This window comes from Uloborus diversus, chromosome 7 (genome assembly GCF_026930045.1).
Source record: "Uloborus diversus isolate 005 chromosome 7, Udiv.v.3.1, whole genome shotgun sequence".
Taxonomy (NCBI): Eukaryota; Metazoa; Arthropoda; class Arachnida; order Araneae; family Uloboridae; genus Uloborus; species Uloborus diversus.
Window position 1 is genome coordinate 158,816,263 of NC_072737.1, and position 27,366 is coordinate 158,843,628.

The 27,366-nt window shown below is 33.5% G+C and overlaps 1 protein-coding gene across 2 annotated transcripts in view; it reads right to left on the reverse strand.

The window, feature by feature from the left end:
- LOC129226474 (CUGBP Elav-like family member 4) overlaps positions 1 to 27,366 on the reverse strand; it is a 568,366-nt gene that overhangs the window by 19,286 nt on the left and 521,714 nt on the right. For both annotated transcript variants that reach the window (XM_054861084.1, XM_054861083.1), the window contains one exon: positions 22,910 to 23,082. In XM_054861084.1, coding sequence (XP_054717059.1) covers positions 22,955 to 23,082 — 128 coding nt within the window. In that variant the 3' untranslated portion in view covers positions 22,910 to 22,954. The remainder of the gene's footprint in view (positions 1 to 22,909; positions 23,083 to 27,366) is intronic.

A 27,366-nucleotide genomic window follows, 5' to 3' on the forward strand; every position in this document is an offset into this window, starting at 1 on the left:
GCACATCCGCAACGAACAAACTGCAACTTCTATAAAGTAATGGATGCGTCCATTTCCTCCAATAAACCGGATATTTGCCTTTCCATATTATCTGTGGTCAGACAGTATCTCTCCCATTTATGAATCAATTGACTCCAATTTTTGTTTGTACATTTATCAAATGACTCATAAAAATTAGAAAAGAATCATTCCATGCAAAAATTTAAGTTTAAATTTTGTTTGTTAGCAGTTTAGCAAGAGATGGCTAATTCGCTTTATCAAGAAAACAGGTTTCAAAGTCTGCGACATCACCAAAAAGTACTATTTAACTGAAACAAATGGAAGAATTCTTTATTTTCAATATAAAAATGACTTACGCCTTTATTCATCAGACTATTTGACTCTCGGTCAGAAACCAGAACCTCAGATTGAAACCTTCTTATTTGTGGGAGAAGGCTTCGACCAGCGATTTGACTTTCTGACCGAGGGTCGAAATGTGTGGTGAAAACGAACGTTAGTATGTTTCGCTTGTAGCTCCACTATCTGGAATTAAAAATTTCAAGAAAAACCTGTATCTCAAAATTTTTAAGATAGCAGTTAATACGAGTTTCGGGATTGCCAGGAATATTTTGTTTAAGTACAGTAAATGCACTATAAAGAAGTAGTTGTTTCTCAGAGAAGTGCAGAGAAGTGCAAGTAAGAAACTTCTAAGCAAGAATCAAATACAAGGGAAATTAAATGCGGGCAACTCGCAAATTACTTGGATGTATACACTGTTTCAGTACTATCAATCAAACTTTGCTTTTCATGCTACGTATTTTATTTCTCAATTAACTTATTTTCTATTCTCTGAAAAAAAAAAAAATTTTTTTAAGTCATGAAATAAGTCGGATGTAATCTACCAGCAATGAAAAAACATCTGACTAAAGCAGTAACTCATTGCTTAAGTCAGAATTCTTTTCATTTACAAGCGCATTTCTTTGCATTGAAACAAGAAGTTCTGTCTAGAACTAGACGAGCCTACTTTCCCGTATACCCATACTATTTTCTAATACGTGATCAATATTCTCAAAAATAGCTAAAATCGCAAATGTTTTCAAACATAGTTTTAAAATACTTTAAGCTGATTTCTAGGAATAAAATATTCCTCACTCATCTAAAAAAAAAAAAAAAAAAAAAAAAAAAAAAAAAAAAAAAAAAAAAAAAAAAAAAGATGCGTAAAAAAAACAAACAAATAAAATAGCAGCAACTTTTAAACAAAGCAGTTAATACACTTTTTTCCAATTAAAAAATATTTAACAGCTTTCAAAACGAAAAAATAATAATTAAAATTAATAAGCTCATTAAAATAAATACATCATATAAAAAAAATTGTTTCTTTTTCCCCTGTTGCCAAAAACAATTTTTTAAATGGATTAATGCACTTACCAAAATAAATAAAAACAATAAAATGTCAACATAAAAAAAAAAAAAAAAAAAAAAAATCGTCTGCGCATATTTTCATGTAGAAACATAAATGACTTCGAGTTTATTCGCCAAAAACTGAATACCTAAATTAAAACTTTAGCGTAAAAATAAAAACAAGTCAGATCAACAATAATTATTTCACAGTCAAAACCATAGCTGCGGAGTCGGAGTCAATATCATTTTGGGGTAATGGAGTCGGAGTCGAATATCTAAGAGTCGGAGTCAGTCATTTGTCCTCCGTGTATACATTTTTGCCAAAGCTACGAAGTCAGAGTCGAAGTCGGGGAGTCCCGGGCACACGTGTCTGATTCTTATTCATTTTTGCGCATTTTAATAGTGTTGTGATGATTTTGTTTTTCGCTCATAGGTGAACATTTTAATTGCATTATTTGATTAACTTCTTCTGAACTAAATTTATTGAATAAAAAGTAGAACATCAAGTTTTATTCTCAGAAACTTACGGATAAATGTGTATGTTTTCGTACTGTGTCGTCATTTGTTGTGTCAAGAAGACTCTGAAGCGGACACAACTCACATAACCAGAAACATTAGTTTACCGATAAAAGTCTCGTGTTTTTCAATTTGACTTGAAAATCTAGGGATCTATCACTAGAAGTACCTCAGAACAACAACTTTATTCCCAGCTGTTGTGAAGTGTAAATGTAGGGAAGACAGCAAAAACAACATCATTTGATTTTAAACAAATTTTCTCGAAAACGTGCCTTTTAAAATCAAGCCAGAAGGCAGAAGGAGAATAAGAACTGTGCTTATTTTCTATGTGTCTCTTTCTTTTCCATGTTAGCTCATTTACTATGCGTTGAACGTTTGATCCATTTTCATAGTAAAATCTGTGTTTACTGGAAATGCGATAAAAATTGCCTTTCGTTATCTGTGGTTGGTTCCAAAAACGGGTGGCAGCCACTGATCTCGATTTTTTCGTAGCAACAGGTAGAAGCATTGATTCTTTTAAAGTTTATTTTGAAGTCGAATATACAGAGTGATTCAAAAAGAATGGTGGGGTTTCACGAGGCTACCGATTTGGGAATATTGGACCTATAGCTCACTTGTGGAGCTAGAACGAAAGAGCGAGTTGAAAAGTTCCGATTGGCTATCGCTAAATGTCTCTGCGTGGTATTGTATATCCCACTCAGGGTCCCATTTCTAATTAATTATTCAGCTAGTCAAAACGGCGATAAAGGGAGAGGTAATCTAGCACTTTATGACTGCCCCCTTAGTCACCAGATCTAACACCATGTTATTTTTTCCTGTGGGGATATGTAAAGGACACTGTTTATTTCCCTCTCATTTGCTAATCTTGAGAAACTGAAAAATTGGATCACTGCAACTCTTCTTTCTATGACTGTTTATACACTACAGCGTGTATGGCAGAAGATTAATCACAGTGTGATATCTTTAAGGCATCAGGAGGAGGGCACATAGAACATCTTTAGCATGATCAGAGTGTGCGTAAATAGTTTCGTGTTTGTACCCATGGGTGCCCCGATGGGAGGTCACTGCGACCGCTCAAAAATTTCTTTCTTCGGAAAATTTTGCCTGGCGATTCGGCAAAGTTATCGCCATTCGGCAAAATTTGGAGTTCCATGCGGCAAAATTATCATCATTCGGCGAAATTTAGAGTTCCTTTCGGCAAAATTATCATCATTTGGCAAAGTTTGGAGTTCCTTTCGGCAAAATTACCATGCTCCGGCAGTTTGGTGTGCTATTGGGCATAATTTATCCTCATTTGGCGAAATTCGGAATTTTATTCGGTAAAAGACTGCACATTCAGCACTTTCTGACACCCCAAAAATCTAAGTTCAGGGTGCCCCTGTTTGAACTATTTTAACTCTTAAAAAAAAAAAAAAAAAAACACGTTCCAGAAACCCTATCATTCTTTTTTTTTTATCACCCTGTGAAAAAAACATTAAAAGGTTTGAGAAACTCCACTATTCTTTTTTTAATCACCCTGTAATAAAAAACATTAAGAGAATCAAAATCATCCTAAACGACTGTCTGAAAAACATCGTCTGAACAGTGCACAAGAACTCTGCATCGAATTCTCACTTTCCGCGTAGCCCCTCCGTCGCCTGCTGTCAGCTGCACCCGAAATAGGCGATACTGATTAGTTTCGGAATGAAGTTTTGTTTCCTTGCGTTCCTTTCCATCATTAATAACACGACATCTTTAATCTCCATCACAATAACTTTTATCGCCATCATAACAGCTTGCGTTCCATTAACATGAGCACGGGCGCATTCACATTGCCTTTGATCGTTACAACTCTTCCATTATTCTAGCGCACGCTCTCTCTCCCTTGTGTTCGTTCGAAATCCCCCCCCCCCCCTTACCCTATCGAATTCGATGTAAACAGAATCTCCACAGTATTTGAATGGAAAGTATTTGTAAGAAAAAATAAACCTCACAAATGAAAAGATATTGATTGGTTTGCAATTTATTTACTCGTAAGAATTTTATCGAGGCTTGATGAAACTTCAATAATGATTCGGATGGGTTGTTTAAATGCAACATTTTCTTTTTCTTTTTGCATTTGGGAATTTGCTGCTTTTTTCTAGTTTTGTTTATTTTGAAGAGCAAATCGGTGCTTAGGGGTAAACTGTGTTATGTCACTATGAGTGAACCTCACATGACTGCCGTCTACAAAATTTTCAATTTCTTCTTAACTCTTCTATCATCCCTAAACCCACAATTTGTAACGCTTCATTATTTGATTGAATAATAAATTCCATCATTTACAACACTGCTAAAAAATAAATAACAAAAATTTTACTTACGCATGTGGACTGAATACATTTTACCTTACTTACACGGATCTTTTATAACAACTTGAAAAATAAGTAACAAAATTTTTTACTAACGCATGTGAACTTAACAGATTTTGCTTACTTACACGGATTTTATGTAATGAGTTGAAAAATGAATGAGAAATTTTTTTTATTATCACATGTGAACTTAACACATTATACCTTACTTACATGGATCTTGTATCCCAACTTAAAAAATAAGTAAAAAAATTTTTTACTAACGCATGTGAACTAACACATTTTGCCTACTTACACGGATTTTATGTAATGAGTTGAAAAATGAATGATAAAAATTTTTTATTATCACATGTGAACTTAACACATTATACCTTACTTACATGCATCTTATGAAACAAGTTGAAAATAATAAATAATAATTTTTTTTTCTTACGTATGTGGACTTAACACATTTTACCTTGTTACGGATCATACGTAACAAGTTGAAAAATAAATAATATTTTTTTTACAATCGCATATGGATTTAACACATTTTATCTCTGAGGCTCTGTAAATTAGGCAGTGAGATACAAAAGGGTGTAAGTGAACGTTTCAATGGTTTGAGTAAAAGGCAAGCAAAATTCAAACCCTAGGCAGGTTTCCAGTGAAACTTTTTTTAAATCATGTATAGCAGCAAAGGCTAGTGATAATTATGCTGATACTTACCGTCCAACCACGGATTGTATGGAATTTTCAAACGTCCAGATGAGACGAATCTATATAAATGAGGGGGAAAAGTAAAAATTTGATGCGTGTATTCCGCTCATTTGAATGAGATTCGGCTTCTGCAAAAGCTGACATCGCTAAAAATAATAGATTTGTCCATTTCCGGCTGTAAAACGGATGTTTCTCTTTCCATACAATCCGTAGTCAGACAGTATGCCTCTCTTGTCCCAAAACTGATGAGAGTTTTTTTACCATTTGTTCTAGTTATCACCAATTTTTTAATTTTAGAACTTAAACCTTTTTGCTACTAAGTGCTTCAAGTTCGATTGCGTATCTGCAAGAACTTCGTGAATAGTACCTCGTCAAGCTGCAGTTTAAATATTAAGAGTGATATCTAAATCCAGTCTTTGAAACGGTTTATGTAGCATCGACTTTCAGAAAATATTTTAAAATCAGAGGTAATGTTTTTCCTTTTCTAGTAAACTAACGATTCTTTAGAAATTGAATTTGAAAACTTGGACACAGGGAATTTTATGTGGTGCACCACAAGAAAACGTATGTTACATAAATATCTCGAGTATTAACAATATCTTAGCAACGCTTGAAATCTAAAGGATTGGAAGGCATTTTGAAGTTTAAAAAAATCTTGACATTTTGACCGCTTTTTGAAATTTTAAGCATGTTCCTTAAATAATTTATTTTAGCTTACATAAGTTCTATTGTAAGAAATCAAGAATTGTAATGAATAAATTTTTTCTTACAACTTCCAATACAGTGCAAACATTTGTTTGCTGCACTTTAAGAGCAATTACAAAGACTGTTTTTTGTGGTTTAAGCGCATTTTAGCAAACGTACAATTTTAAACCAATTCTACGTTTATTTGACACTAAATATTGAATCAATCTCTGGAAAGAGCAATTAAAAACCTATGTTTTTTTTTTTGAGGTTTAAGAGTCTTTTAACAAACGTAAAATTTTTATCTAATTCAATGTCCTTTGACACTAAATACGATATCGATGCCTGGAAAAATACATTTCTTCAGTTCGAACTGAACGTTCGCAAACTATTTTTAAAGATTATGAAAAATAATTATATTCTATAGCAGAAAAATCGAATTGTAATTGCGGTTTTCTACTCAGAATACACTAAATTCAGTTAATTGTTGATACATTTGCTGTTTTCGAAGCAAACCATTTACTAAAATTTCTGGCAGAAATCTCCTTACTGAAGAATTTTTACTGGAATCTTCCTTTGAAGTTCTAATTCGGATCTTATGTAACAACGGCATGCGGAAAAAAAGGACCTGCGGTGGATTATTTTCTCATTACACGTGGCTTATCATAGAGGTATTAGTGATCTAGCAGAGTAAAAGAAAACGTTCCCATTTTTCCTTTCTAAGATAGATCCTCAGAAACAAAGGAAATTCGATTAAAAGAAAGACAATACCCAAGATCAAAGACAAGTGTATCGATAAAAGTAAAGAAGAAAAATGATTGAAAACGAAAAAAAGGAGGCAGCTTTGTATCTATCCATATTTATCATTGGTTCAATGATATGTAGCAGAACTAAGTACAGTAGCGAGGGACAATTAAAATTATTATTTTTGCATGATAATCATACTTTAATTCAGTTAAATAAGAAAAAAAGACATTTTGCAATTACAGACATAGAGTTTTTTTTAATCTTCATTCATTTTTCGTCTCCGCGTTCTAAAAACATTAACACAAAACTTTGTTGCCAAGACATTGTTATTAAATATTAGACAATTAATAAAAAATGCAGAAATAGGATAACTCTTTAATTTAAAGAAAAAAAAAGATTTACTTTTAAATATCTGACGGTATTTTTCACAACATATTAATAGGCTACAACAGATACATTCGCGAATAAATAATGTGCAAATTGAAATAAAACAAGAACAACATAAACGTTTTTCAATGCTCAAAAGTTATTAATAGATTATTGATATTTTTTTCCCTTAATTCAAGAGGTCTTAAACTGATCTCATTTGTGTCCATGGTCCTAGTCTTGCCTATTGGTAGAAACGGTAGTGCTTGCTATGTGTATTATTTGTGTATAAGGCTCAATTGTTTTGGAGATAGAGTTTCAAGAAATGAGAAATCATATTCAGGACTGTTATAGACCAGTACAGTCGCAGAGTAGTTGAATGTTATATAACTGTTGCTATTTCACCGGAAATGGAAATTGAAGAACAAACAGAGTCGATAATAATGAAGTTGAGCTCTTCAAAACATTTCAATTTGTTCAGTGGTGCTCAACCTATGGTCCGCGGACTGTATGGGGCCTGTAAACTTGATCCACGCGGTCCTTTGTTTTATGTTCAATCTTATAAATCAAAAACTGTTCTAGAAATTTCCAAAACAGCTATGAGTATTCGCACTAACAATTAACATTAAAAAATTGGAGCTAAATAATTCAGAAATCGTTCTCTAATAAACAGAGGGAAATTATTAAAAAAGAAAAGAAAATTAATTTGAATTCTAAAACTTTGAATTCAAATTATGTGTTTCACAATCACGAGCTGCGACAGGACCCTACTCATTGGAGTTATTGCTTCTAGAAACGGCTCCTGTCCCCACAAGCCTGTCCCTCCTCTTGGACTGTTACGTGTGTATAGTTGTGTATGTGTAGTCTTGTGTGTGTGCGTAGACCTGTGGTCTACGCACTTGCGTTGGCGTGTGTGTAAAGGCGCGCGCGTTTGTGTAGGACAAGGACTCCACCGACCAGAGAAGCGAATTCCGGGGGGCAGTGCTCAGGACCAGAGGAACCGTGCCTGCAGAGGACAGAGGGGTTGAAAAGGGAACCAAACATCAAGGAAGGTCAAATGAAAACAATTAGCAATCGTGATTGCTCAATAAGTATGTTGCAACGCTAACAGCGATTCTTGGTTTGTAACTTTCTTTCTTTTCCTTGTTTTCCGTGTTATTTAGAAAAAAAAAAATTGCATTGAAATTTTACATGTAAAGCAGTGAGAAGCAAAGGGATGGAAATGCCAAACTAAAATTTTTGAGATAGCCTGTACAAATGGTAGGAGAACCTCTCCTCTGCTTCTGGGCAAGAGATGTAACTAGTACATATACCTGGTAGGTGATGCTATACAGCAGGATTCAGAAAAGAATTTTAATGAAAGCTTACACTGTAAAAACGATTCAGAAACGTTCCTGGAAAATAATAGGCAGCTGATGTGCCCAATCTATGCCAGTAACATAACTCGCAAAACCCAGGAACATTTTCCGTTAAAATTCAGTAACTTTACTGAAAAATCCAGAAATCTTCCCGTTTAAAGCCAGTTGTACCATTGGAACTTCAGTATAATCTTAGGTAGGGATAATATAAAAGCTTGGAACCTTCCTGATTTATCAAGACAGTTCCAAAAACAGTATTGCAAGCATGGCCAAAGCTAAGCCAGAATTTCTTATACGTATCAAGCATCTCACTTGATTGCAATTCTTGCAAAGTTACGTAGCCCATACTTATTCGTTCCCTTTGGGAGTTTAGTCAGCACAGACGAGCCAATATTAAATTGAAGCCGGTACACCTTATAAAAACTCTCAGTGATTCTTTAAACTTGGAGCTAAAACTATTTTTACAACAGAGAAAAGTCTGCATTCGGACAACTTGTAGCAATTCAGGAAACCTTTTGACAATAATGCTTGATATCTCCAGGAAGTGGATAAAAACCATTGAAATCTCGAAACGTTACACGGAAATAGTAACGTCTCGGAATTTTTTTTACAGTGTACCTAGGATCTGAACATAAAATACGTTTTTCTCAAAACCTTAAAAAGTCTTAATACATCTCTTTGCTTCTAGTTGCTACATGTGTTCTGGCCCGCGAGATTCATCTTAACATGAAGTGCGGTTTTGGGTACAAAAAGGTTGAGTACCACCGACTTAGCTAATAGAAATGTATCACAAATTATCTATCAATTCAACGATTATGCCGAAGAGATGCTTCAAATATTATTCAGTAGAAAAAAAAAAAAACAAACAAACCTCTTTTCCTTCAAAGTGCTAGGAAGATGAACAACTGTCGAACATAGCCAATCGAAGCACATTCCGAAAAGCACCTGACGTGAAGAAGGAAAAGTGCTGGCAGACTTTTCAAGAAGAATAATCGGAATTAAACCCTCGCTGAAAAGCGTCCCTTAATGATCCTCGCGAAGAAAAATATTTTTATTTAATAAAAGGCAGATTACGCGCCCGCGGATCCTCTAAGTAGATAAAAGTATTGAAGCATTTGAGAGAACGCCCTTTTTCTCACCATTATATTTCATTTCTTCTATAAACTCTACAACTCTCTATTTTTATCATTATGAAAAATTTCTAAGGAATGCTTCCGATCCTAAGTGCAGACCCTTTCACAAATACAGAAAAATAGATTACCGACTGCGGAAAAATTTGCCTTTCGGTTTAAAAGGATATTTTTAATGCTGTTTACTTTAAGTTTTTATGTTCTAGCCACCATAATGTTTGCACTTTCAGAGGAGATAAGAATTTTCTGCTTTTCTTCAGGTATGAACTATATTTTTCATGCTTGTCATAACCATTAGATTGGTTTTTGACACTGAGCAGGGAGTTCTCTTCAGCAAAGAGATTTTTTTGTTCGTGTTTTATTGGCTCCTCTCCTTTAATGGTACTTTGTTACGTGAGCAATCATTAAATCTGTTTTCGTTTTCGAAAAATCGATCAAAATGTATTTTATTTTTGTATCTGGTATTTGCGTAATGTGCAATCGCATTTCATGAAGAGAAATGTACAAGAGTAAGATGAAAGTGGCTAAAAATATTTTAATACTTTCCTAAAAAACTTATACTTTTTTACAGCTCAAACAAAAGTCATTATGAAAGTCTTTCAAAAATAACGACATTTGTCTATGTTATCAAAAGCTACCATTGTTCACAAGTATCTTATATAATTAAAAACTGAGCGTATGTATCTATGTATGTATCTATGTATGTATGTCCGAATTACTTCTCCCAAACGCCAGTAACACCAACCATCGAACCAGGTATCGATAGATTCGTAATTTTTCCGTCTTGATGTTTGTCTATTTAACATAATTCTCCGATAATAATTATCGGAGATGTCATTTAAAAACTATTAATTATGATACTTATATTTCAACATAAAATCCCTATTTTTCGAAGGCTTTCCTGCTTTCAAATTATCATTCAGTGCTTCATCTCAATTTTCCGTTACAATGCTTTTATTAAAAATTTGTAGCACGAAGATAATCATTGAAAAGAAATGTCTGTTACCATTTTTTCTCCAACATGAACAAATAAAATTCTGGTTTTTGTTTGAAGCTTTTCCTGCAATCGAGAGACTTAAAATGTTTCCATTTTGGTTATTTTTTCGCAGTATGCCTCAAAATTTTACTGATTTTTTTTTGTTCAAGCTTGATTGCTGAACACGTGTCACTTAACATAACTTTTATTTTCGATATAGACCATGCAAAGCCGGGCGACGCAGCTAGTTAATATGTATTATAAGTGAGCGTTTTATCTGGCTATAATATCAGAAGTACTCTTGCGTGATCACTAAATTGAGAGAAACTTGTCCATTGAACAAGCGATTCACGTATGTATTATAATTATTTTTTAATTTTGTGCTTATTTCGAAGACATTTAAAGTAGTCAAATTGCAATATTAGTTACCTGAAACATAAATATATCTAATTTAACAATTTATGAAGTTGAAGAATCAATTTCATTGCAATCAAATAGCAAATTAAGTCTTAGAATGCATTTAATTTATTCTAACTATCGTCTGCCGAATAGAATAAACGATAATTTATTTTTAATTTAGTTTTGAGAACGAGCATTCTTCACTAGCATGTAACTTTCGGGGGCGTCCCGAAGAAAGTTCACGGGAGGTCACTGTGACCTCCGAAAATTTGTCCTTGTTCGTCAAATTTTGTGCGACTATTCGGCAAACTATCATCATTCGGCGAACTTTGGAGTTCTTTCCATCAAAGTTATCATCTTTCGGCGAAATTTCGATTTCCGTTCGGTAAAATTAGCATCATTCGGAAAAAATTGGAGTTCTATTCGGAAAACTGAAATTTTCGCCCTCCCAAAAAATTAAGTCGTGGCCCTGGTAACGTTATTTCTTTATATCGCTACTAATGATTTTCCGATGCCTTCTTTGAACAAAACTGCATTTTTGAGCAATCACGATTGCTTATTGTTCTTATTTGACTGTTTTTGGCGTTACGCTGATTTTATTTTCCCGCCAGCACCCTCTGCAGCATCACCGTCGACCGGCCGCCTCACGATGCTGCTCCTATAGCGAAAGCAGTCTCCAGGTTGCATCCATGTCCTACACACACACGCATACATACACACACCTACAAACTCACACACCTACACATACACACACTCATGCCTGCACACAGACACAAACACACATGCCTACATACACGCACACACGAACGCCTATACACACACACACACGAACGCCTACACACACACACACACACGAACACCTACACACACACACACACGAAAGCCTACACACACACACACACACAAACGCCTACACGCCTACACACACACGCGCGTACACTCACAGCACTGCATACACAACACGCACACACATGCATACATACACTCACACAGACGCACCCACACACATGCGCCTACACAAACTCACATGCACCCACACACATGCGCCTACACAAACACACAAGCGCATACATATACATGCGCGCTTGTGATTGCGAAAAAAATAATTTGAATTCAAGATGTCAAACATTCAAATTAATATATTTTTTTTTTATTTTACATACAGTCCACTGCTATCGGGCAATCGACATCATTTCTTCAACGAATTCTACGAATTTTTAACTAAAGCAATAGAACATGACATATCACCCCTTAATTTAAAAAACTAATAACCAATAAGAAGCACATTATCTGCTTCGGTCCAGACTTTCTGCGAAAGAGCCGTTTTATGATTTCTGTGAAGTTGTTAATAGCTCTCACCCCCTCCATAATGGCTCCATCCTAATTTTGGGCGCAGCTGGGCGAAAAGAATCAAATGGGCCGCAGCCCGTACGTTCCCTTAACCAGTTCCGTAATTAAATCGAGTTCCTGCAGACTAGCGGACAAGGGGAAAAAATTGCTGTCGTTCAGAACTTCCATTGCGACGTTATTAGTTTTGTGTTAACAGAATATGCATTGTCTCGGCTGTTAATTGCTCCAAACTTCGAGATAGTGCATATTAATTGAATAATTCCTCTCCTGTTGAGACTCGTTATAGCGAGCAGATGAGAAGAATTTTCAGTCGTTCGTTTTTTTTTCTGATGGAGAAGGTAGGAATAATTTAAAATAAAAGTTCTTCCACCCCCCCCCCCCGTTTTTTTGAAAAGACATATTTTTTTAACTTTTGAAATATTATTTTAGTGAATATGTTACTCTTATCAAATAAAATAAATGAAAACTAAGAACGAATTTAAAGGGGAAAAACATGGGAAGGGATGGGATAATTTTAAATGCATGTCATTCGGAAATCAGAACAAACAAAATGACAAAAAATAATAATTGTAAAAAAAAAATAAAACTGACATAAACAAGATTTTTTAAAATTAAAAACAGAATAAAACTGTGATTTAGAAATTAATAAATACATTTTTATGAAATAGAGTTGTACAAAAATTAAGAACAACAAAAGATAACATTCAGAGTCAGAATTAATACCACGTGCTGCATTCAAATTTGCTAAAATCTCAGTATTTGTTAAAAAATAGCATCAATTTCAATGAATACTTAATAGATCAATAAGCTTTATTGTGCTTTATATATATAATTAGCATTCACACATTTGAAATCCGTGGTTAGATAATTAAGGGATTTTCCCCAAGACTCCATTCTCCATTAAAGGAATAGCCGCTGAAAGCATGATGATTTAATCAAGTCTTTCTTAACATAAAAGGCTATCCATGCAAACTACAGATTCTGACAATACGTTAAGTTCAAAGCTCAGCTGGAAAGGATTTCTTGATCTTGTTCCAGTGTCATAAAATTCGTCTGCCACCAAAAAGAAGTTGTTAATTGAAGAAATAGTATTAGAAGTGATGTCCTAAAGAATTATGGAATGACAAAGGTCTTGCTTGCCCCCTCCAGAATCCTGCGGCTTTCCACATGAATATCACAATGGTGATGGTTATTATTAAAGCATGACACTTCTGCTGGCATCAGCAATTTTTCTTGCTGAATCGCAAGCAATTTTCGCCCACATCTTTTGTGTTTTCTCTTTTTTTTTTTTTTGCTGTAAAGATTTGTTCTTATTAATGGAAGTTCTGACATTTTTTCGCTCTTCATTGAAACTTTGGTTCTGTAGGTGACTGTTTTATCATGACCTTTTCCTGTCAGTTCCTGAATTAATGGATGTTTTGTTTTATAGAGAGTTAATTCTCGACCTTCATTTACAAGCACCATTGCCGAAGACAGACATAAACATGACATTTCAGCCAAAAATTATCATGCGTAATATTAAATAGCATTAATTAATATTATGTATGATAATGTTTACCAAATATTCATAACATTTACCATAAATTAGCATTTTGTTAGAGGACACTCAAGTTTGCGTTACGCAATAAATACTTTATTTGAAAAGGGGAGATCTAGTTAGTATCTATGGTAAAGTTACTGGATATTTTTATCAAACTAATTCTGAAATGTGAGTTTTTAATTTTTACTGTCTTCCAAGCTTTGATAAAAAAGTCGCAGTAAAGAATAAGATTTTTAAGCATTTGAGCTGTCTAACATTAGATAAATAAATAAATAAATGTGTAGTTTAAACTCTTTTTTACGATTACAATAGTTTTTATTAGACTAAAAGGTTTACTGTACTAAGATCTGACGTAACTTTGAATACTTATTTCTAGATGGCTTACTCTGAAAACAGTTTTGAAAATTTTCAATCGTTTTGACAAAATCAACATTTTAACATACTTTAAGAATGATTATGTATGAGAGTATATCTAATCATTAACATCAAATAAAGCAATGCTTTATTGAACAAGGACTAAAGATATGATACTGATTGGTGTGTTTATTTTATTTTGAGTAGCCTGAGGGTGGATGAGAGTAAGAGATATAGGTAGGTGGATGTTGTGAAAAAATTCCTTTTGTCACTTAAAATCAAGTTCATCTTGATTTGCTTGAAAATGCGATGTTAATCTGCCTCGTCTAGGTATTTATGGTATACTTTATTACAAAAGTAGAAATGCAAGTTTAGATCAGAGCTTGGTAGGAATGAAATAAAACTTCTGTGCACAAGAAGTAATTATGATAATAAAAAAAAGCTTTTAACTGCTAAATATGTTTTTGAACTTGCAGTTGACAACATACATCATTTAATAACGAGACTTTTGTCATCAACACGAGACAATAATAATATAATATGAACCAACAAAGCTCTAAATAATATCCACTTAAACTGAATGAAATGTCGCCAAAGTTCACTGAAAACTAAGCAAACTTTTTAAAATATGGACAGGAATGTTGTACATCTGATAAATGTCTCAATCCTGAAAGTAGACATATGTGAACTTGGTCTTTTTCATCCCATTTATGGCCAAATAAGGTGAATACACAATGAAATTAAGCCTTAAAAATTACTTGGAACACGAATTAGCCTTTTTTTTTTGTGTCTGAACAAGACCTGCGCTTTTCTTCAAGTGTTTTACAAATTTCTAAACTACTGAGGCAAGTGAGACTCGAAGGAATGTTGGTGGACATTTCAGTTTTGAGTAAAACGTATGGAAAGTGGAAACCGTAGCTAAAAATTCATTGAAAAGTTTTTCTAAACCATACGGCTACTAGTATAATCTCTTGTCCCACAACAGAGGAGAGTTTGTCCTACCATTCGTACTGGTTATCTCCAAATTTTTATTTTTGGCAGTTTCACACCATTGCTTCTAGTGTGACTTCAAATGCTTTTTCATGTCAATTAAAAAAAAAATCATGTAACATATCTTTATTTTTCAAACATGTGATAAATGTGTCCAACTGCTAAGAAAATAACCCACCAGTTGAAAATTTACAATCGGAAATAATTTCTTCCACTAACAAAGAAACATTTCGCGTTGTAAAACCGAAACTGAACCAATCCATCTTCCCTCCCAACGCAATTGTTAAACCCATAACGCTGCTACAAGCAAAGAAACGGATGCCTGCCGTAAATGAAACAAAAACCCGAAGACAAAAGGGCCGTTGATAACAATGTATTGCCCATTTCGTGCCAATTTGTCAGCCCCCATTTCTGTGTCACTGCACCCTGATACCTGTTAATAGAGACATATGCAGCCCATTAAAAGCCTCCAACACACCTTTTGTTTGGGTACGAGGGAGAATCCGAAGAAAAATGGTCATCCGGTATCACTTAATGTCCTCTAATACAGCGGATCACATTCTGTGCACTATATAAACATGGTCGTTATATATATATGGTGGCTGTGTTCACTCGACGCGAGTCTTTCAATGTGTATTGTTTCCTTTGTTCATAAATAGTCATTATACGAGGTATTTCCGTTCTTGAAATGTGACGCTGTTTTGTGACGTCAATGCTGCTGTTGGCGAGAATTACTTTTCGCCTTTGTTTATTAAGACGGAAAACGGCGAAAATATATCAGGCTAGGTAATAGGTAATAACAGACTAAGGAGCGGTTCTTGTAATTATAAGAGAAATGTCGCGAATTTGTTTGGGTTTTCAAATCAACTAAGATGGTATATGAAGCAAAAAGCATTGCTGTTGTGTGAGTTTTCTCTAAAAAAGTTGTTTCTTTCGATTAATTTGTGGATTTAGAAAATGATCTCATTGTTAATACTTTTTTACTTAATTTTTTCTTATTTTTCAGTTTTTCCATGTTTAATATACAGAATAGAATGTTGGATTTGTAAAAATTTTCCAGTTTGCAGAAAGTTGCTTCTTTCGATTAATTCGTAGGTTTAGTGAATGATCTCATTGTTAATATTTTTTACTTAAATTTTTCATACCTTTAAGTTTTTCCATGTCTAATATTTCGATGAAAATACATTGTGACCATTTTTGGAACATCTCTGTGCTTGTGTGACTAATGTTTTGTGGCTGCTATGTTAAGGGATAGTAATATTTTTTTTGAAATATAGTTCTTTTTAATAAGTGGAAAAGTTTTTTAAAACAGAAAGTGACATGTCACGAGCCAAAGCAGAGATTTTCTTTTAGAGGAGGAGCATAAAGGATTATTTCAGACACGTAATGAAAAGCTGGTTTATCGGTTTAACATATAAACAACCAATAACCTACTTTCGAAGCTGGCCCGCCATTTTGTGTCATTTTGAGCCACGTCAGAAATGAGACGTAAAATGAATTATTTTAGTAAAAGTTGCGCAAATTTTATACGGCAAAATAAAATTTCTAAATGTTTCAAAACTCTCCCTCTGTACTTTACAACGTTAGAAGAATTTCATCGTTTATAATATTGCGTAGAGTATTGCAATGCAGAAAGAGAAATTTCAACAACTTCAAAAATAGCTTGCAAACAGAAACCGCAGAATTATTGAATGATGCAATAAGTTGTGTACAAATGCGGCCATTTTTTTTTTTTTTTAATAAAGAGTAGATAACTTATTCCATAACCTTGAAAGGAGTGTGCAACATCTGGCCTTCTAGTTTTTTCAAAAAGTCAACTGTATTAAAAAAACTTGAAATGGCATGAAGGCTCTAATGAATGAATGTACTTTTTGTCTTTTTTAAGCTCTATTTTTAGCTTTTATTTTCATATCTTAGCCGTACCGAAAATTTTAAGATGCTCAAATTCGTTACACACAGTACAACAACTTTAGACTAGTACTCGAAACGGTGTGTGTGTGTGGGGGGGGGGGGCTTATTATGGTCTATTAGTGGTTATGCTTGTACTTGTACGTAAAAATAACCAAAAGTCGACATTTCAGTTGCAATATATTCATAGCTGCAACTCTGAAACAGCTTCAGCTTTAAAGTTTCAACAATAAAGCAAGTTTTAAAACTCATGATACTTTATGCTACAATATATCGAAATTCAGAAAACATTTCACGAGGGAAGCAATTTCAGCTAAATGTTTCTTTTCTTCTGAATTACCAAAAATGAAAATAGTCGGGTAAAGAGACATCAAAGTTTAAAGAAAAAAAAAAGTAGAAATCTTTACCATGGAAGAAGAAATTGAAAATACTGTATGTTCACATTTAAAAGCCAAATGGCAGAAAAAAGAATTTCCTAACTTTGGAGTCTGAAAATGATTTACGTATTTTTTAGCTCCAGCAGTTACGGTTTTTACCTTTTCTCCGAAACTTTCAAGTTTCGTAATCGTAACAGGTATAAAACGTCCAAAAAATTCAGGAGAAAAAAAAAAAAAAAAAAAAAAAAAGAGTTCCAGCAAAGAACTTGGAAAAATGAGGATTAGGTAAAAAATAAAAGTTCAAAGTTTTTGACGAGCGGACAGTTAAAAAAACTGAGCTATCTTGTGATTCTTCACGGACTAGTTGCGACCTCCATAATATCAAGGAGAGAAGATGGGGAAAAAATCTAAAAGGAGGAAAAAAAAAAGGAATTTTGTGGAACTATGAGGCCAAAGAATTTCCAAAGAATGATTGGTCTGTAGCTGCCGTGACGTATATCATTGAAAAAACCGGTCGCTTTAACCACAACCATTATCAATGTACCAGAAGTAAGAAATATTAAAACTTTTATTTTAGCTTCTACTTTTTAGAATCTTACAGTTTGAAGAAAAAAACATTCAGCAAGTGGTGTTTCAACTACTATAATATTTCTACTTGGATATTTTAGAAGGTTATATTTGGTTAAAAGTATAAAAATTGGTGATGTATGAGGTAGCAAAAATGTTACGTAATATGAGTAGAGCACGAATTTTATGCTCCATAAAATAATCAAAATATACATGCAAATATGCACTAAAATTTCCTAAAATATGCATTAAAAGTTCAAAAAATGCGTACTTAAGTTTTTAAAGTGAAGTTTTTCATTCGAGGGGGCTTTGAAATTCTGATCCGCAACCTTTTTGTGTGATGGAAGTGACGTAGTTGTTTTTAAATTGTTGCAGAAAACAATGAGAAATAATAATAACTGTAAAGTTAGTTTTGTTAATAAATTTAACGAATTAATTTCAAGGCAGAATTTAAGCAAGCTTATATTTGAATTTTGGGCATTTAAAATTTTTTAAACATTGCATGTTTTTGAAGACTTCTTTGATTTACGTCATGTCATCAGTTCATGCGCGTAGTCCACACTGCTTGAGTTCAGCCTTGAATTTAGCTTGTTAGTTTTTATTAACTAAATTAGCTGCGTCGCCGGCTTTGCACGGTTGACCTCGAAAATAAAAATTATATCAAGTGACGTGTGTTTAAGAATCGGGCTTGAACGAAAAAAAAATTTTCCGACAGATTGCGGAAAAATAACCAAAATGGAAATTTTTTAAATCCCTCAATTACAGTAAAAGTCTCAAAACAAAAGTCTTAGTTTTATTTGTTCATATTCGAGAAAAAAATGGCTACACAGATCTTTCTTCTCAAAGATTTTCTTCATCTATAAATTTTAATAAAAGCATTGTCCAACAATGATTATAAATAATTGAAGGCTTATCTACATTTTGGCAGGAAATTAGCTAAAAGCAGTGATAATTCAACCTTGAAACAGTGGAACAAATTTTATCTGATGCAGAAAAATCAGGGATTTCTATGAATACTTGTTAATGCTAATTTTTGAAATATTTATATATATATATATATATATATATATATATATATATATATATATATATATATATATATATATATATATATATATATATATATATATATATATATATATATATATATATATATAAACCACACTGTGCAGTTAATTTTTAATAGCAAACCGGTTTCGAAGCATAAAGTTGTACGAAATAATTAAAACATTTCAATTACGGAAGAATTGTGCATTTTATACTATTTTGCATGATAGTCGAACATGAAGGTTTAAATTTCCTAACTTAACCGACGCTTCCTGGTGTAGACCCCAAACAAGGGCGGATACAGACTATCACTTTAGGGGGGGGGGGTTATGCAGAAGAATGACCCCCACCTATCTATGCTAAATACATACCATGCCTAATAGGGCTCCTAATGGGCATAAATGTTGGAAATTAATTTCATAAGTAATGAAAGAAAAAATGTCAAAAATTTGCTTTCAAAAATAATTAATGCATTGAAAAAACAACTGAAATCGTTTGCATTTTATTCATACAGTCTTTGAACACAATATGAACGGATACTATTGTCGATGGCTTTGGGGGGGGGGGGGGGGGGGATCATGACCCCACGACCTTCCCCTTGTATCCGCCACCGACCCCAAAAGTTAGTTCAATTGAGCTTGAACATTTCAACAGATGAGTCGCAGATGATTAGTCTAGAAAGATTGAATGCGAATCCTATATTTGGGTCTTAAAATTGCTACCTACAACAAATGCTAGACTGAAAGTATGCTTAGCAATATTACTACAGACTCAAATTTTCCGCTTCATCTTAGTTTCTTCTAAAAGCTGTAAAAAGTTTCGTCTAGTGACAATTCACTGCATCTTCGAATTTCATGGTATGAATGCTATGTCTAAGTAAATTAGAGACATGGCAAAATAGTCTTTTTACTTCCTTTTACAAAAAGGAAGTATTGTATTCGCGAAAAAATTTTCGCTCAAAAATCGGCCTTAATTTCTATTGTGCTCACTCCCGAATGATGCTGGGTTTTTTTTTTTCGACTCGACTACACGTGGATATAGGCCTAAAAACGTACAGACACCCGAAATATCCATTTTGACGATCCCCGAGTTAATTACAACGAGTTTTCTCGTGACGTCTGTATGTACGTCTGTATGTACGTATGTATGTGCGTATGTGTGTATGTATCTCGCATAAATCAAAAACGGTATATCCTAGAAAGTTTAAATTTGGTACGTGGACTCCTAGTGGGGTCTAGTTGTGCACATTCCCTTTTGATTGCATTCGGATGTTCCTAAGGGGGTCTTTTGCCCCTTTTTGAGGGAAAATCATTGTTAATTTTGATGTAAACTCAAGTGGTCTTATAATTTGGCGGACACATGGCGATATATCGCCAGTCTTTTTGGTCACCACGTTTTTTCGCAACTTGGCGACAAATTTGGCAACTTTTTAAAACTTTTTTTAAAAAGTTTGGTTTCGATTTCGCCACCGTTGATGACATTTAGAGAGTAAACTATTAAATCACATTAAAATTGCCAATAAAGGGGAAATGGCCTTAAATTGGAGTAAAAGGAAGTCATGTGATGCACACATCCGCTCGTTTCACTTTTGTTGAAAGTTTTTGTTCGGAAGAATACTTAAATACTTCTAATTCAGCGATTCCCAACCCGCGGGTCGCAGGCAACGTGAAACTGGGCCGTGGTGTGTCTTTGATTGAGAGCTAAAAGGCAGAATGCATTTTGAGGTCCAATATAATCCTTTTTTTGGTATGATTCACTCGTAACATGTGCCGTCACTTACAGGTTCTCTTTATCTCGTAGCCTATAAGAAAGATTGTTCTCAATTAAAACTTTTACTAAAATCTGCCCTAATTTCTTTCATAAATTTGAAGAGAAATCCATTGGATCGGAAACCCCTTTGAATAAAACTACCTTAAAAATTTAAAGTTAGCTTCAAGTGAAGAAAAGTCATTAGTTGAACGATCATGTGATCAGACTCTAAAATCACTTTTTAAACAACACCATTGGTCCCATTTCATTATAATTTATGTTTTCGCCGTTACAATTAATTTTTATTTTTGAAGTAGTTAGTGGGTTTCACATTGCTTTTTTTTATTGAGCTGGTGGTCCGTTTTGTAGAAACCGTGAAAATTAAAACGTTGAAAACCGCTGTTGTAATTAAATAAAATTTGGAAGTGATAGTAAAATAACATTTAACCAAGTCTTCATACTATTAAAAGATTTTAATAAAACATTAATTTGTTGAGTTTACTTCGAAACAGCTGAACTGTCGTTACTTAGTTGTAGTATTTACGCCACGATTTATAAATTGAGAAAGAAAAAATATAGGGACTATAGTTTCTTGAAACATTTTCCGTTTACAAAATTCTTTATGTTTTTAATATCAGAGTATTGAGAAATGGAGATATTTTAATCAAAAAACAAAAACTCAGAAGAAATTCTGAGTAACAGTGCCGAATAATATATCCTTATCATTGAAAGTGTAGAATAAATAATAAAAATAGTGAGTTGTCTGAATCAATTTGGCTCATTTTTTATATTTTAATACTCCCCAAAGGGAATAAAAGCTTCGCCAATTGAAAGGAGAACATTGCAACATACCTTGTGGAGGAGAAATAAATCCCGAAAACCAGCTTTCGAAAGCGTATACAAATATCTCATTACTCAGGGGATGGTAGTGATGTTTTTAAGCTTTTTTTTGGCTCTATTTTTCAACATCTAAACTCGAGTATAACGATTAATTTCCAGCATCTGAAAGGATCACCCCTTCGAGCTATATTTTCAAGCGGTAGTCTCAGCAATTACATTAAGGATTTGAAGTGAAGAGATGTTAGAGAAAGTGCCTCAAAGGAATTCTTAAGTTTTGGCTATTTCATACGTTAATTCCGATTTTTTTTTTCTCTTCTCCCGAGCATAACGTAAGAAAATTTATCTCTTCGTTTATATTAGCAAATTTTAGGCGCTAAGATTTTCTAATGAGAATAGTAATCCTTTCTTACTTCCATGAATAGTTTATTTTCTTACATGTTCTTTAAATATCGCTGGAGGCTTTTCTCTGAATACATGCGTTTTTTGAGCATATATTATGTATGAAAAGTATCCGGTTTTAGAAAAGGAAATGCATTACTATTCCCTGGTAAACACATTATCAAATGCGTTCTATTCATAAATCCATTTTTGTTCGGCAGGCAAACAATAGACAGGAAATATTTTCAGGATCTTAGCCAAGATAAATGCATAAAATAAAAATGATTTGAAGAAATATCTATCAAAATTATTATATCTAAGCATTTAAAACTAAATAATAAAATAATATCAAGCAAATAGTTCATTCGAAAGAAATTGTCAGAAAAAAAATAAATAAAATGAGATTTATTGTCTGCAAAAAATGGTTATAGTAATTCAAAGAGATCATTTAATATAAATGCTGTGTAAACAAGAGGAAAGAGCAGGCGATAATCTAAAATTCCAGAAAAAAATTTCATTGGCTGCGCCGCAATGGATTACGTCACGTTGTCGCTATTTGCCAATCATAAAGCAATAACATTGAGAAATGTGAAAATTTATTTCGTTGTTTATAATAGCAAATTTAAGGCGTTAAGATTTTCAAATGAGAATAGTATTCTTTTCTTCTTTCCATGGTTAGTTTGATTTCTTACACCCTCTTTAAATATCATTGAAAGCCTTTCTATGAATTCATGCGTTTTTTAGTATAAATTCTGTATGAAGCCTGTATGAAGAAGTATGAAGTATGATAGTCTCTGGTTTTAGAAAAGGGAATGCATTGCTATTCCATTTTAAAACGCATCATCAATTGCGCTCTATTCATAAATTATTTTCTTTCGGAAGACAATAGGCTACTCTCAAAATCTAAGCGAAGGTAAATAATACTATATAAAAAATAATTTAAAGAAATATCCATAGAAAAAGTTTCGCATCTACGATCTGATGATGAATGTACTACCAATTCGAAAAAGTTCGGCACATACGATCCGATGAAGAATAATAGATGATGAATGAACAACAAGTTAGAAAAAACTCCGCACATGCCATCTGATGAAGAGTAAGAGCTGATGAATCTACTACTAGTTAGAAACAATTCCGCACATACGATCTGATGACAAAATAGAAAAAGTTCAGCACATACGATCTCATGAAAAAAAAAAAAAAAGAGATGATGAATATATAAGTTACCTTTCTCTACGCACGGGTATATGGCCGAATTGGGGGTATGCGGCGCTAGTAGGGCCTGTTGGCGTCCTTCGGGCGTTTCAACTGCACCTTGAGACGCTTCATTCCTATTTGGAAGCCATTCATAGCCTGGATGGCGGCCTGGGCACTAGCGGGGTTGTCGAAGCTCACAAAACCTGAAGAGAGGAACACAAACGTTAGTGGAATCTACGCTGAGAACATAATCAACTTGCAGCAAATACGCAAAATGTTATTGCCTGTATAACGAAACTTTGATGTTGATTTTCTTGGAAGCAAAAATGGTACTTACGTATCATTCCGGGAACTATTTTCGTCAAAACCAAAGCTATTTCTAAATGAAAGATCGGCATAAGGATAATCATCGGCAATCTTATTATGGTAGATATTAATTGAACCGTTAATTTCAAAAACCAGTGAACATCCAAGTTCTCTAATTTATAGAGAAAAAAAATATAACATCACATAATAGTCTTCAATAGAGGTTACAACACTTCCCATTCAGTTTAAAATAATTCAATATCTATTGAAAAATCGTAACAGGATGCATTTTGACCATGTAACAGGACGTTTAAAATGCTTTTTGGAAATTTTAGAGCTTGGCGCTGGATTGGTTTGTGAAAGAAACGGTTCAATTCAACATACTGGACGGTGACTTGTAAAGGAACTGTTTGCTGTAAAAGTGGCAGAAAATCTCTTTTCATTTCTTCACCTGCCAAATGGTCTCCGACTTGCCATTGTTAGTACATTAAACTAAGATCATTATGATATTCATACGCAAAGTTCAAACAATTATTTAACAATGGATTTTTAGACTTTTTAAACAAGGTTCAGGAAAAGCTAAAGGCTTTATGATCACAGTACCTACAGCAAAAGGCAAAATGAAGTAGTTTATCGTTATTGTATCAAAAGCGAAAGCAATATTGAAAATTTTAGTATTAAATACGTTCCTCCTTTGGTGATTATAGTTAAAGCTACCCTGTTTAGACCTATTCTAAATAGGTCCAAACACTCTATATTGGTCTATACAAAACAAGGGACAATTAACTCGAACAGGGGACTCGTTCTAATAAACGAATGTCGTTGAAACTTGGTATAATGAATCAAAAGGAAAAAAAGAAATATGCCAATGAGAAAAAACCAGTTCAATTTTATTTTATTGAGATGAGAGCTTCTTGGCTTCTCTTTAAAATTTTGATTGCCAAGTTGCTGTAATTGGTAGAGAAATCTTTGCAAGTACTATTGAATACGCTGTAACATTCTTTGAACTGCGATTGAAGCAAATGCAAAGCACATTGACACATTCTGTGATGTTTCTGGATTATTTTTTTCTTTCATGCTTCTCTTCTTAACTGGTAGTAAAATTTTGAGTTATTTCTTTCTTTTTGATATATTCTTTTACTCATACTCCGCATAACGCGCACATCAACTTTCAATGACTTACTTTTAATAGAACGAGCCTCGCGTATAAATAAGATAATTTTAATTATAACCACCATGCCAACACTTTTACAATTTACATTGTGCTTTTTAAAAATATTTTTATTACTACTTGTTGCAATTTCTGCATAACTTCAGCGTGGGCTGACTAGAGGCTTATGATATGTCACTGAAAGGAAATTTAAAATGATGAATGTTCAAAACATTTTTAATTTACTTTCCGAGATGCTCACAATGTCTATCAGCATTCCCTTCGCGAAAATGACACCAAGAAGCAATAGAAGGAAAAAAAAAAAAAAAGCCGAAATTCCCCAATCGGGGATTTTCCCCATTGTTTACGTCTTTATTTTATGACAGAATATTTCTTATCATTTTCGGAACAAAGATTTTTTTATTTTATTTTTTAGACAGGCAAGCGCTTTTAACAGAAACTTCCAAAGAAAAAAAAAAATATTACAGAAATCTAGAAAAAAAAATACGTATCAATTGCTACGTTTTATTTCCACATTTTATGAGAAAAAAAAGGGTATAAAGGGAAATTTCCCCTTTGAGGCAGATAGTGAAGATCAGAATTTTTTCGCTGCGGTATGGATAAGTCGTAGTTCCCCTCGGTGCAATTGGGGTGTTGAAATGGAAGGTTATAATGCGCATATTCGTGAATTATTGATACTCCCTCGTAAAATGTGTTTCCACCAAGTCATCAAAATAACTACACGCTGCTAGGGAATATTCAAAATTTCTTTCGCAGTATTGGCAGCAGTTGGTTTTACGATCAATATTAAAATGCTTCAGAAGTCTGTAATATGAGGGGGAGGGAGAAAACTATCAGTTTTTTTCTTTCTTTTTTTTGCGTAATGTTTCATAAATTTATTCCTTCTTCCTTTGTAATCTTTATTACGAATCATGGAAATAATGAAGAAACTTCATTTAAAGTTATTTTCTTTCTTTGGGGCGGGGGATTAAGTCCTCTACACTGTTAAAAGCTGTGCGCGTTTGTCAGTGTGTATGTCTGTAATCCTATCTCAGCCGGACTGCGAATGTCTACCAGGTCAATACTGGTACCGTTGGATGCAGGACATCCAGGCAGCCTGACGAGAGGCCATGTCAACCTAGTCGGAAACTAGGGGCCCGGGCCTTGGGGGGGGGGCGGTGACACTGACCCCTCCCCCCCCAAAAAAAAGACAGAAAAGAAGGAGAGAAAAGAAGAAAAAGAAGGAAAGAAAAAAAGAAAGGAAGAAAGAAAGAAAAAAAAAGGGGGGGGGGACTCTGATTAAGAGAACACGTAAAGATTAAGTAAAATGTACTCTTTTGGTATTTACTGTTGTGGCAGGGTCATTCCATAGTGTCGAACGTAATATTTATTAGAAATGACGTTCCAATAGTGATCTCTGAAGTGAACTGAAGAGGAAACTTACTAAACGCAAACCAAAACTATAAACGGAAACGCGAACTTTCAAATCCAAACCAAAACTTATTCACTTTTGTTCCGCGTTCGCGTCCATATTGTAAAACAGTCAGTCTCTCTCGAACCACCGTAGTGTCTAGATATGTGATGTAATGTTAGCTAATAAATGTATTTAATTTCTTTATTAGTTAAATTATTGAGCAGTGACTACATAAAGCATGTAACAATGACAACACTACACAGTAAAAGAAATATAAAATGATTATAGAGAGAAGGCCCAACGTGAACAACAGATTTGAACAAATAAAGGTAAGTTCTTTGCTTATCTATTATCAATCTTGTTTTATTTAAATTGATTTCATATAAATGGACTACCGATTTATAACAATATTCAGAGACTCGGTTTCGTTGCATAACATGAGTTTAAAACGTCTAATAATTATTTACTTGAGGTTTTTGTAGAATTTTGTGAAATAATAAAACTTTTGTGTAATATTCAGGCAATAAAACACAATATAAAGCACATAAATTGCTTTTTTAAACTAGATTACTATAGTGTGACGAACGTAACATTTTTGCAACCTTGACTTTGCAACATGAAACTCAGTTCTCAATTTCTCTAAAGTTTAGGTAGATATTATTATAAAAACAGTGCAATGTGTTATTTTCACTCCTTGAATTTATTTTTCATGCAGAATAATACGCATTTTTCTTATAATGTAACAGAAATGAATATTTCTTCAAAATATGACGTGTGACGAACGTAACATTGAGGAGCGAAACTCTGAAGCTACGTTCGTCATGCTGAAGACTTGTGTGGTTTTTTAGACCGTTACGTGTCTAAATATCAATAAATAAGTAAGCACTGACACTTAGTCCTAAAAATAACTTATATCAACAATTTTTCACCATGGATTAAATAAATGCTTTTTTATTGGCTTTGTGCAAAATTAATTTGTTTTCTCCTCTGTTTTGAAGTGAAACTTTTTATGCAAGAGCTTTGATTTTCTGATCCTCAACCTTTTTGTGTGACGGATGTGACGTAGTTGTTTTTTAATTATTGCCAGAAAAAGTGAAAAATTATAGCTTTTAAATTTATTTTTGTTAATAAAATTAACAATTTAATTTCAAGGCTTAAGTAAGCATATGTTTGTGGATTTTGGTCACTTTAAACGTTTCAAATAATGCAGGTTTTCGAGGATTTCTTTGATTCAAGTTCAAGAGCATAATCCGCATTGCTAAGGTTTAGCCTTGAATTTCGTTCGTTAACTTTTATCAAAATTAGCTTTGTTATTACTACTATTTTTTTTATTGTTTTTGGCAACAGCTAAAAGGCGGATTTCGAGCAATTCTTAGTTTTCTCGCTGTTTATAGTCTATTTTCTTTATTAAAATATGCAATTATGTTGTGAAAATTCTTAAGCCAGACGCAGAAAGAACAAGAGCTTGGCTTGAGAGAAAACATTCGTGTGAAATGGCAGTTTAGAATGTAATAAAGAAGAAAATATAAAAGTTTTTCTTTTGTCGTGGATCTTTACAACACACTTTTTTTTCAATCACACACAAGCGGAACTTTTTTTTTCTTTTTCAGAAAGCTA